At 50.0% G+C, this 11,872-nt stretch overlaps 1 protein-coding gene across 1 annotated transcript; it reads right to left on the minus strand.

The window, feature by feature from the left end:
- Positions 1 to 167: 167 nt before the first annotated feature.
- On the minus strand, positions 168 to 11,843 carry LOC104693329 (solute carrier family 2, facilitated glucose transporter member 5). The gene is made up of 13 exons (XM_010405906.3): positions 9,760 to 11,843; positions 8,589 to 8,719; positions 6,916 to 7,014; positions 6,393 to 6,553; positions 5,773 to 5,897; positions 3,865 to 4,017; positions 3,657 to 3,782; positions 3,197 to 3,384; positions 2,709 to 2,819; positions 2,341 to 2,442; positions 1,863 to 1,938; positions 1,425 to 1,552; positions 168 to 789 (listed from the first exon to the last, which is right to left on the minus strand). The coding sequence occupies exons 2-13, from the start codon at positions 8,643 to 8,645 to the stop codon at positions 562 to 564; spliced, it is 1,554 nt and encodes a 517-aa protein (XP_010404208.1). The 5' UTR covers positions 8,646 to 8,719; positions 9,760 to 11,843; the 3' UTR covers positions 168 to 561.
- Between the last annotated feature and the right edge of the window lie 29 nt (positions 11,844 to 11,872).

The raw sequence follows: 11,872 nt of genomic DNA on the forward strand, positions 1-11,872 counted from the left end.
CCTTTTCCAACATTTACATATCACAAATTTGAGGGCAGAGATATTATATATATAACCTAATTTTCTAAGGTTAAAGCAAATCATGTGAAGGATTCTCCATCAACCACACCAAATCTGTGCCAGGCTGTTCAACATTTCTGCTTTTTTCAAAACAGAGGGCGGCACACTGATATAACAAATTAAATTTAATTTCCCCTTGCTGGACCCTCAAACACACAAGTGCCAATTCCTCAGAGGAATTTAGTGCACTCCTTACACACGACTGCCCCACACCCAGCCCAAGGGCTGGCGTGTGTCCCCCAGGACGTGTCAGTCAGGACACCAGGGACACACATCACCTCAGGTCATCGGCTGCTTGGTCACAGAACTGAGCTGGCTGAGGACATTTCCCTTTCCTTGGGACAAGAGGAGGACTTGGCAGCATCTGGTTTTCGGCTGGGTTTGATTTTAAACGTCTTTTCTGGCCTTAACAGTTCTGTGATTCTCAGATCAGCATCAAAGCAGGAATCCCTGTATTTGTTTTCCTGCTGAACAGATCGTGTCAGGCCAAACACAGCTGGGTCACATCTCAGTGCTGGAGAGTGCTTCCTTCTCCTCCTGCTTGCCTAGGGGGGAGGAATCTTTAAGCTCTTTGTCTTCCTGAATCTCCACTTTGTTCCTCTTGGCCATGATCCTGTTGATTTCCATGAAGGTTTTATTCTTGGTCTCAGGAACAATAAAGAAGATGTAAATCATGGTGGAGAGGCAGATGGCACAGAAGATGAGGAAGCTGTAGGGCCCCAGCCCAGCCTAGGGCAGTGACAAGAGAGAGAAGGGATCAGGGCAACATTCCAGGTGGGAATTACCTGCTCTGGACACGCAGGACCCTGCACTGGCTACAGAAAATGCAGCTCATAGTTTGAGCTGAACGACTCAAAGTTGGGGTGGGTGTAGATTCTGTCTTCTCAAACCACCAGCACGGGTTTATTGGGAACTGACTGGGAAAGGAGGGTGAGGGTCTGCTCCACAAATCAAACCCAACTCAGCAGCTCCCTTTGCACAGGTTAAAGTCAGGGACTGCAGCAGTTTATGGGTCACTTCCTGAGGGCAGTGTGAACTGGGCACCCAGATTTCAGAAGCTAAAATTGTCCCCCCAAGGCACATCCTGCAGTGGGAGATGGGGAATTTGTCATCTTTTCCACGCTCCTGAGCTCAGGATGAGACATTTACCTGGCAAAGAAACTGCTTTCTTTCAAAGCCTGTGCAACAGCCAGGTGTGATAAGAAAATGCTGATGAACATCAGTCTCTTGCCCTTAACACAATCCCACACACAGGTTCTGGGAACCAAGGAATGCGCTTACAGCTCCTCAAAGCCTCTCTGTAAGAGCACAGGGGTGAAGAGGCCGATTTTCAGATGAGGTTTTGCCCTGTGGTTGGTTCTTACCTCCATGTAGAGGAACAGAAGCCCCACGGTGAAGTTGCTCAGCCAGTGCACAGAGCCCCCCACCATGAACGCCGCAGGCCGGGACGACTGCAGGAACATCTCCGTGATCATCACAGCAGGAATGGGACCTGCAGGGCAGCTGCAGGTGAGGAAATCCCAAAGGCAATCCCCTCACTTGGAATTGCTAATCAGACAGCTCATTTCAGTGGCAAACAGTGGTTTCTAACTACCAGTGTTTAGAAGCACTCAGCAAATTAAACAAAGATTAAATTCAAAGAAAACAGCGGGGCAATGAAATGACTTGCATGGGGCATGGCCACACAGAGATGAAATTCAGCCTCCCTGCATGAGCTCCACAAAGGTTTTGGTTTGAAACTGAACGTACCACTTGGCTTTATTCGGCTTGTGGGGGAGACTGGGCAGGCTGTGGGTACTTACTGGGGCCAATGGCGTGTCCAATGATGTAGATGATGACACAGGCTATGCTGAGGTAGGACATCCAGGAGATAGTGGTCTGCAGGGATTGAATCACAGGTTAGACGCGGTTCCTGTCTGAACATCACCAGCACACTCGAGGCACTGCTCCCAGTAAGATGTGAGGGCATTCTGAAGGCAGTGCCACCCTCCAGTGCCAGGTGTGTCCACGATCAGACAACAGAAATCCCAGCCTGGGTATGATCCTTGCTGCCAAAGGGATGCAACAGGGACTATGAACGTGACATCCTGGAAGGAGCATTCAGGCAAGCAGGATCACAGCTTTTCCTGGCTTTTCTCTTGGTAGATACACAGGTACAGAGACCTTTCATATTGTCCCCTCCTCCCCAGGGTGTAGAACCACCCTCAAAATATTCCAATGGCCTGCTCCCTGGGGAGTCCAGAAATCATGGCTGGGACCACCTGAGCCATTCAGACACACCTGGAGATTGAGAGCCAGGGTTAACACTGCACAGGAGGCAGAGCACAGCACAAAGCCAGCCAGGAGAAGGATCCTCCTCCCCAGGGATTCCACAATGAAAACCTGGAAGAGACAGGAGAGGGATGACACCAGGGGCTCAGCACTTGCTGCAGATGTTTTCATCCACGGGCACCACAGGACATCTGTCGTGGAAAGCATCTCCCAGCAAATAACTCTCTACTGAAAGGTTTTGGGACGAGATGATCTTTAAGGTCCCTTCCAGCCCAAACCATTCTGTGACTGTAGGATTCCATGAGCACAACCTAATTTAAACAGGGGCAGGGGAGACTGCACAAGTCTGAACTCAGAGAGCCCCAGCACAAACTTACAGCAAGCAAAGTCATGACGACGTTGATGGCACCTATGGACACCGTGACGTACTGAATGCTGCTGCTGTCCACTCCTGCTGACTCGAAGATTCTGTCTGCGTAGTAGAAGACCTGCAGCAGAACCACAGCTGTGTCTATACGTGGCCAGAGGCAGAACATGGGAACCCCCTTCTGGCTGCTTTAAATCCTGGCACTGGTGCACAGAAGCCTGAGGACTGAATTAGTCCCTTTCTGGAGACACTGGTGTTTGGACGTGGGCACAAGCACTTCACTCTAAAAGCATTCCAATCATCCTTAACAGGGCAGCTTGACCCTGTACCTCGTCCATGGATTTGGTACTGGCCAGGGTCAACCCACGCCAGTGTGACACTGGGGGTGTCCTGGGTGAAGAGGCACTCCCAGGTTTGTCTCCTGGGTCAGCACTGCCCCCATCAGCCCCTCTGCAGCCCCACCCCTTTGTTTGTACCCCCCTGGCCTTCCCCACTCACCGCATTGACCCCCGAGAGCTGCTGCCCCATCATCATGACGATGATGGAGATGAGCTGCCACCTCAGGCCCCTGAAGGTGCACAGGCTGAGCACAGAGAACTGCCCCTCCTCCTTCTCTGACCGGTCCTCTTGGTACATCTCCTCTATCTCATCATCCACGTCCTCCCAGCCCCTCAACCTCTGCAGAGCTGGTGGGGAGAGCACAGGGAGTTGTGAGCCCCAGGTTTACAGAGAGCTGTCCTGCTTCAGACCAGAGCAGAGCAATGTGTGACCCTGGGCAGCAGTGCTTCCGTGGTGGGAACCCGGGGATCCACACATGCAGGGAAAGGAGCAGTGTTCCAAGAATTCCACCCCCCAGCAACACGTCAGTGGAGAATTTCACACTCTCTTGCTGTCAGCCACGTCCCACAGTCAGATCCATCCCACCCCACCTCGCCTTCCAAGGAAGGATGGACCATACCTCTCCGTGCCTGCTCTTCGTTGCCCTTTTGGATGAGCAGGTACCTGGGGCTCTCGGGGAAAAAGGGCAATGTCAGGAGCTGAAGCAGGGATGGGATCCCAGTGAGCCCCAGCAGCACAGGCCACCCTGCAGAAAGGACACGAGACATCAGCTGAGAGAAATCCTCCCCCTGTGGAGCCCACAGAGAGGCCCTGAGCCGGAGCTTTACCTTTAGCATTGCCAAGGATGCTGTTGAGACCAAGGATCTGAGCTGCAAGGATGCCAATGGTGATGAAGAGCTGTGGGACCACCCCAATAGCACCTCTCAGGTTTTTGGGGGACATTTCTCCAAGGAACATGGGAACCACATTGGAAGCCAGACCTAGCAGTTAAGAGAGCGGTGTTAGACATGCAGCTCTGATTTCCCGTGGGGGCAAAAGAGATTCCTGATGAACCACAGGACATGCAGAAACTTCACACTCAAACCCTTCTGCTTTGAGTGCCTGGATAACCAACTGCTGGGCAGCAAAGCATTTTTGGAGTCTGACAGAGTTAGCGGGAGCCTGCCTTGCCTACAGAGCCAGCAGATGATTTGGGGGCTCTCAGTGTTTATCCTCCTAAAAGCAGCTTTCTCCCAGCAGGGTCTGCCAGGAGCAGCACAAGACACACAAAGAAAAATGTTGCTGCTTCAGATTTGGAAACAAACTCCAAGTGTAAGAGAGGAACTTTTGCTTCCTCTAAAAGAAGAGGAGAAATCAGCATCCAAACACGCTGACGTGAAAGTGGAAGGAAATGACTTTGTGTCGGCTTTTAAAAATTCCCTGCTCAGTAACGCAGTGCTGAGAGCTTTGCTGGTCGGAGGTGGCTTGCAGGTGGCTTGCTGGAATAGGTATTTATGCTCTAATAAGGACACCAGCGACATGGGTTATTTTGAGGAACGTTCTAGGGCTGCCCACAGTGACCCCAGCGAGCTACCAGCTCCTGTGCTTACGCTGTAAATCCTGGCAGCCCCCAAATTCCTGGAATCAAATGACCACGGGAGACTCTTATCTGACATTTCTAGAGTTCCTAGGCTTCAGGAGCCAGGGGTTACAAAGGTAATCAGGCTGATATTTGAAAGCTAAAAGGCCTAAAAAGCACAGAAACAAGTGCCACCAATGCTGGAGGGTGACACTTGGATCCTCCCAGATCCTCCCCAGGCACAACATCCACAGTTCAAGTGAGGTCAGCCTGAGAAGGACAAGTCAGGACAGCCAGGCTGGATTTATTTGTGGGTTATAAATAACTGGAAAGAGGGATCACATTTAACAAGACCCTTAACGTTTATTCCAAGCTCCAGTGCTGAGAGCTGCTGCCAGGTTTGAGAGTCAAAAGCCAAAATAAAACCATTGGACTAAAAAAAAATGGAAAACAAGAAACTGGCTTGGGAAAGCAACTTGATCTGTACATGCAGCAATTACCATTGGTGAGCTAAGGCAGGAAATTTATCTCTACAGGCTACCCCAGCTCATTAACAAACCATGGAGTGTGCCAGCCTTGCCAGCCCGAAGCCAGATAATTGAGTGTAAATGCTCTCAGGACCCTCATAGACCTGGCTCTGCTGGGGTACCCAGCATGGTTCTGTTTGTTCCCTGTTACCGTAGCTCCAATAAAGCCACACCAGCAACACACAGATGTCCTTGGCTTCCCTCTGTCTCTGTGGCTCTGAGCCCTTTGCTCTCCCTTTTAACATGTCTTTTCTCCTGCAGAAGGAACAGTCAGTTCCAGGACTGGATTATTGGACCTGGCAATGATTTTGATGGATTATTCTGGTTATGTTAAAAAGGAAAAAAGTAGACTATCTGCTTTGTCTGGGAAAACAGGTTATCCTCAGCAGGTTTGCTGGCTGTGGGAGCTGCAGTGCCCAGCAGATGTTTATTGCTGCATTTACAGACACACATCTCCTCCCTGCAGCTTCAATCCCAGTCCCAGGGCCGTTATCTCCCCAAGATCTTTAGTACTTCTGCACCACTGCTAAAGCACAGCCTTGTCATGCAGATCCTAAAGTGTGCTACCTGTGAAAGCATCTGCTGGGAGAATGAAACACCTTTACAGAGCCCAGGGAATATTTATTGCTCTCCCTTTACCATCCACTTACCAGCAAATACTCCCATGACAACACGGGAAAGGATGATTACTTCAAAGGTTTTTGCTAGCTCTGAGGTTCCCATGAGGATTGCAGCAGCGATGGAAAAGAGGTTATTTATCAGCAAAGTGCCCTTTCTGCAAAGTAGCAGGAAAGGAGACAGAGTCAGCAGGGTGTTTCTAAGTTGCAGATAGATCCCCTCTGTGTCCTGCTGTCCAAAACCCAAACAAATCATCATCCCAAACACTGAGCAAGGAGAGAAAATGGCAATTGTCACATTTTTCCTGCAGGCAACGAAGGCTTCCAGGAAGAAGAGAAGTTTCTCAAGAAACCTGAGCAGCAGATCTGGGCCTGAGCTGGGATCCCAGGACTTTCCTCCCTGCTCTGCCTGGCTCAGTGCCCAGCCCACAGCCTGGCCTTGGCCATACCAGAACCACATAAATTCCTTCACACTGGGGGGACAACGCTTGTGGCTGAGCCCAGCAATCCACCCTCATCCCACCTGCTTTAGCCTCAAGGGGTGTGTGGCAATGTCATGCTCCTGAAGGGCTGGGCAAGGTGGAGTCACCACGGGATGAATCTTATCTGATCCCAAATTGTGGGGCAGGACCTCGGGCACGGCTCCCACTTACCGGCCACAGTTGTTGACCAGAGGCCACACCATGAGGGACCCGAACAGGCCACCCAGGGGGAACATGGACACGGTGAGGGACCAGAGCAGCGTCTGGAAGCTGCTGTCCATGGGCACTCCAGTCCTGTCCAGGTAGGTTCTGTTGTAAAAGTCTTGCATGTACTGGAACGAAACACAAAGCGTGTTTAGAGCAATAAATACAATTTCGTGCTGTAAAAGCCAGATAACAAATGCCATAAAGCTCTAAACTACTGTCTTGATAAAAAAAAAAACCAGGTGGGGTGAGCTGGGAAATGAATGCAAGAGAGGGATGGAGAAGGCTGGGCTGGGTAACTGTTCCTACAGGGTGTCCTGCCCTGTAGGATGTGCCTGGTTCCCAGAGGGGGAGGCACCCCATGGCTCATCTGTCCCAGACACAAAGAAGGGACGGGCCCCTGCCCACAAACACCCACAAAGTACATTTTGGGTACGTAATGCTACATCTGCCTTGCCCTGCTCTGACCCTGCTCCCAAGCACAACCCACCGGGGCAGGAGAGTTGATCACAGACACGTTGTAGCCGTACTGGAAAGAAGATCCAAATGCAGAAATCAGAGCTACCAGGGCCAGGGAAAGTGTCATTTTCTGTGGAGGGAAAGAAAAAAGCATAACCACCACCTTAGAAGTGGGTCTGGCTTTTAGGCATTAATAACATTCAATAAAAACAAAGAAATACCCAAAGTCTTGCTTTCTGTGTTTTTCCCTTCATTTTACTGCATATAAAAGCCCAGTGGGTAGTTTTCATTACAACTCATTTTGTTCTGCTTGATATGCCCACAGTCATTACAGTCATTCACTCTGCTTTGCTGGTATTGATGAATCATTTGGATGATTAATTTTTTTTCAAGTCATCATTCTTAAAAAGCCACCCCGCAGGGAAAAAAAGTTGTTTGCAATTATTCTTTTTCCAACATGCAAATTGGGTAGTGGAACAACACAGGATATTGGCACAGGAAAGCTTTAAAAAGAAGTGATTTTGCATCAAGTGGCAAAATCCCTTTCCTGTTCATTTCTTCTTCCTCTGCATTTTGGGATAGAGCTATTTATGGATCTAATTGATTGCCACTGAAGCCAATTAGAACTTCTCCAAGCAGCTCACGGAGGCCTTGGTTGAGGGGTACAAGAGCTTTGCACTTGAGCAGAGGAGGGGAATTGCCATCTGGAGCGGGATCAAACCCCGCTGTGGGCACCCATTCCCAGCGTTACAAACAGCTCAAACAACTCCCTTTGCACAACAGTTTAGTTGCTGTTCAGCCCCCAGGCTGTGTTGACAGAGCTGGGTTGTTGGGGTTTTGTCTGGCTGGGTTTTATAGCTCACTAATGCATCTCGTTGCTGCTACATCAATAAAGTCACTTTCCATTTTCATCTCGTTTGCTGCCACCGTCACCAGCCTTAATGTCTGCGAGGTTTTCCATCCCAGCACTCAGCTCAGGTCCCACATGAGGACTCTGTCATTTCCCTAATTGAACATTTGTCCAAAAAGCTGCTGGTGCTTCTTTCTATTCCTCAGAATCTCTGGCAGTTCAGCTCCAGGGATCTGCAGAGTTTAAGGTGTTACAGGAGATCGAAATTCAAGTTGATCTCACACAAAGGATCAGGGGGAAGCTGAGGCTTCCAGGTCCATTTTCTAGGAGTACACTGCTGACATTCTCTCACTGGTGATGAAAAGCAGCTGCCTTGCTCCCAGTTAACCTAATCCCAGGAGCTCAAAAGAGCCACTGGTGTTAATTATTGACATCCAGCACCTTCAGGAAAACCTCTGGCATCCCCGAGCAGCGCGTTGTGCAAGACTCCCCAAACACTGCTGTGAAAGGCAGCCCCATCCAGGAGCATCTGCAGCCTAAAGCTGATTAGAAAGTAGGAAAGAAAACTCACACACAGAAGGGGAAAGTGACACAGAAGTTACAGGGTAGGAGAGCTGCAGGCAGGCACCAGACTCGGTGCAACACCGCGTGCAGACAGACACAAACTGGGCTCAGGAACCGAAACATCTCTGCTCTCCCTGTGGGCATCTCAGCCCAAAAGACCGTGGTCTTTTCCTCTCTTTACAGGTACCCACAGGTCTTTTCCTCTCTTTACAGGTACCCACAGGTCTCCAATGCTTATTCTGTATCCCTGTGGGAGACTCAGGTTGGAAGAAGGCAGCGATAATACTCACCCCCTTTGCACCTTCAGTGCCCTCGGAGCCCTCCTGCTTCTCTCCTTTCAGCTTCATTCTGGTGTTTGAATCTCAGATGCTGAGCACAGGTTCTTCCAGCCGAGGCAGCCACGGCAGGGGATGGAAACGCCCTGCACGGAAAAACAAACCCCTTCTGCTGATACACGGAAAGACTCCACTACTGGAATAAGCAGTAAAGTAGGTATATTTATTCCAGCGCTGGGATGCATGGGGGATAGCTCCTCCGAAGTCATGTGTGCCGACACCTGCATTGAGCTTGGTGTAGATCGGGTTACAAGCTCCATGTTCCTTAAGTTTCCCAAAACAGCTATACATATTCATTACCTGGCCCCGCCTAGCATTACAATGAGCCCAAAAGTCATTTACATCCACGTTGTGCTTGTGAAGTGTCGTCTGGTGGTCGTGGGCAGGGGTCTTCCTCATTCTGAACTGTTCACCTTGCTTCCCTGCACAACTGGCCCAACTCCAAACTTCAAGGCTGGTTTAAGTTAGTTTTAGGTTAAAACCAGGATTTTTGGTCAAGATTCCTTCCCTTTATCAATAGTGTTATACCTTCTCATCCTGCTTTGGTAGGCACAGTAAGTGTTGAGCAAGCTGTATGCATTGCTTCTAACAAACTGCTTCCTAGCAAATCATTTAACCTCGGCTTCCCCCCCTCCCCTGATCCACTGTGACTCTTCCAAACACATCCAATCACCCTCAGGCGCTACCGGCGGGGTAAGGCACTGTGCCTCATCGTTCCCTTCCTCTGCCTGACTCTCCCATGTCTTCAACTCATTTTTCTTTCAAGTCTGTTGCCAGTGTCAGATGTTCTTTATCAGATCCTGTCTCAAAGAGAGGTGCTGCCCAGCTCCAGGGGGCACAGGCTCACCTGTCCAACCAGACGGGGCAGACTTATCACCAAAGTCGCTAAAATGAGCCCATTTCCCCCGATATCTCTGCAAGGACAAGGTGAGTCTACAGAGCTGCAGCTCCTGGGCAACCGTGGATGGCACAACTGGAGATGCTGCCCAGCAACTGCGGCATCAGGGAACACAGAGAGCAGCCCTGGCAACAGAGAGGGTGTTTGCCCTGAGCCCCAGCACTGCAGCTGAGCCCCACCAACCCCCCTGCAGCCACAAATTCACAAATCCATCTGCTCTTCTCCTACCTCGCACGGACCAGCTGGTTCAGGCGCTCCTGTGCTTCTCAGAGCTCATCCTCCCAGAGCTGGGTTTTTGACAGCCTCTCCTCCAAAGCACTTTGGTTCCTTTCCCTCCTCAAGCACAAGATGCACCACGTGCTGCTGGTTCAGTATTAACCTCCTCTGTTACGGGCTTGCTTTAACAGCCCAAGACCTTGTTAATCATCCACTACAACTCCTAGGGTTTATCAGAGAGATGCAAAGTTCACAGATATCCCCAGCAGCCGGAGAAACTGGAACCAAACCTGCTGTTTATTGGCTGTGTAACTTTAACAAAAGGCATCCTCTTGAGCAGCAGCTCCTTTCCACGTGTCCTGCACACGTTCTCTGGCTGGCTGCAGCATTCCTTCCTCCACGTGGAAGCACTGTGCTCCAAAGCAGGAAGAAGAACAGAGCCCCGCTGCTCTCAGGGTGGTGGAATTTAGTCCTCAGACTTCTTGGCGTTTCTCTTTTATTGCATTTGTTTTTAGTGAACAGCCTGAAGGACACTGTTCCCAGGTGTCTTAATGGGGATCACACCTCAAGGACGCTCCTGTGTCACAGCTGCTGAGCCCACAGCTCACTCAGCAACTCCTGTTGTCCTCACCTTTGCAGACCATCAGCCAAGAGGGAAAATTCTGCCCCAGAGATGGGGAAAATGCAAAGAGTACAAATTTCCATCATGGAGTTCCACGTATCAACCTCTGGGAGCTCTGGGCAGAACGACAGCTGCTCTGACACTCAGTAAAGACAGGGAAGGAGAATTCTCTGCCACGGTCTTCTGTGACCGATAGGTAAAGCTCTGTCCAGGGAAGGCCTGGTAAAATTATGGCTCTGTTACTTAGCCTGAGTAGAAATGGGCTGAGGGAGAGTGACTCAGCTGGGATAGAGGAAGGGAGGCACGCTGGCTGCGTGAATGCCTCGTGCCCGCACCGTGGTGTGTGGTGGTTGGTTAAATTCGGTTTGTTGTGCCTTAACACTGTGTAAACTGGCAACCGACTAACAGCATAAAAAGGCCGGGTTTTTGCAAATAAAAGTCCTCCTTTGCACCTGCCTGGGGACTCCTCGCTGCTCCCTTGTGTTACAGTCTTTAAAGTCTGTTCCTGAACTTGAAGAAATAATCTTGAAACATACAGGAATCAAAGAGAACACATGTTTGTCATCCAAGACCCTTCGTTAGAGTAAATATTTGCTTATGGCATCAGAACAGTTTGAATATTTTCCAGACGCAGCAAGAACCTGATAAAAACATCTGCAAGGTTGTAGTTGGCACTGGGATGATGTTGGAAGAGGTCGATGAAGGGAGACAGGATAGTAAATCAGCTTCTTGGATTTTCAAAGCAATTGCAGGGGCATGACATCTTCAGCAGTTGGGCTCCTGTTGGACTTGGGCAAAGGACAGAGCCAGGAACAAGCAAAAAGCTGATTTTGCAGGCATTTTACAAGCACATTTTCCATTTCAGCTACAGCAGGTATCAAGGTTCTTACATCTGCTCTTCACCCCAGCCCGTGCTGGTCGGGAGACTTTAACTCCGCTCTGGTGTCACCCACCTCATGGTAAGAGTTCCCCTTTATTTATTTATTTACCCTCAGCCTAATGGTCTGTGCTCAAGGCTGGATCCTATGAAACCCTGATATCTTTGGGGGAAAAAGATGATTAAGAGGGCAAGCTTAGTTTCCAGGACAGTACATCTGCTGGAGAACATTAGTGGTGAGCTCTAAACGGGGATGTTTGAGCAGGAGCTGGCAGCCAGCCATGCTGCAGAGTGTTCATTGCAACTCCCACCCTGAGGAGGCAGCCCACAGAACATGTCCACGAGTGACATCAGCACCTTCTCACCTGCATTTTGGGAAGGAATCGCATGCTCAGGCAAGGCCAATTCAATACTCTGGGCCCCTGAGCTACAACGGGCCTTGGGGTGAAACAAGGATTTAAGAAATAAATTATCTGCCTGAAAGTAAGTGATAAACAGACACTGCTTTATCAGCGGTACAAATGGCTCCCAATCAAATAAGGAGGAGGCAGATTTGGCAGTCTGATCCCCCAGCAACAGGAAAGGGCCGGATCCATATGGACTGTGCAGGGAACAGCAGCAGAGCT

Source organism: Corvus cornix, chromosome 21 (assembly GCF_000738735.6).
Source record: "Corvus cornix cornix isolate S_Up_H32 chromosome 21, ASM73873v5, whole genome shotgun sequence".
Lineage (NCBI taxonomy): Eukaryota > Metazoa > Chordata > Aves > Passeriformes > Corvidae > Corvus > Corvus cornix.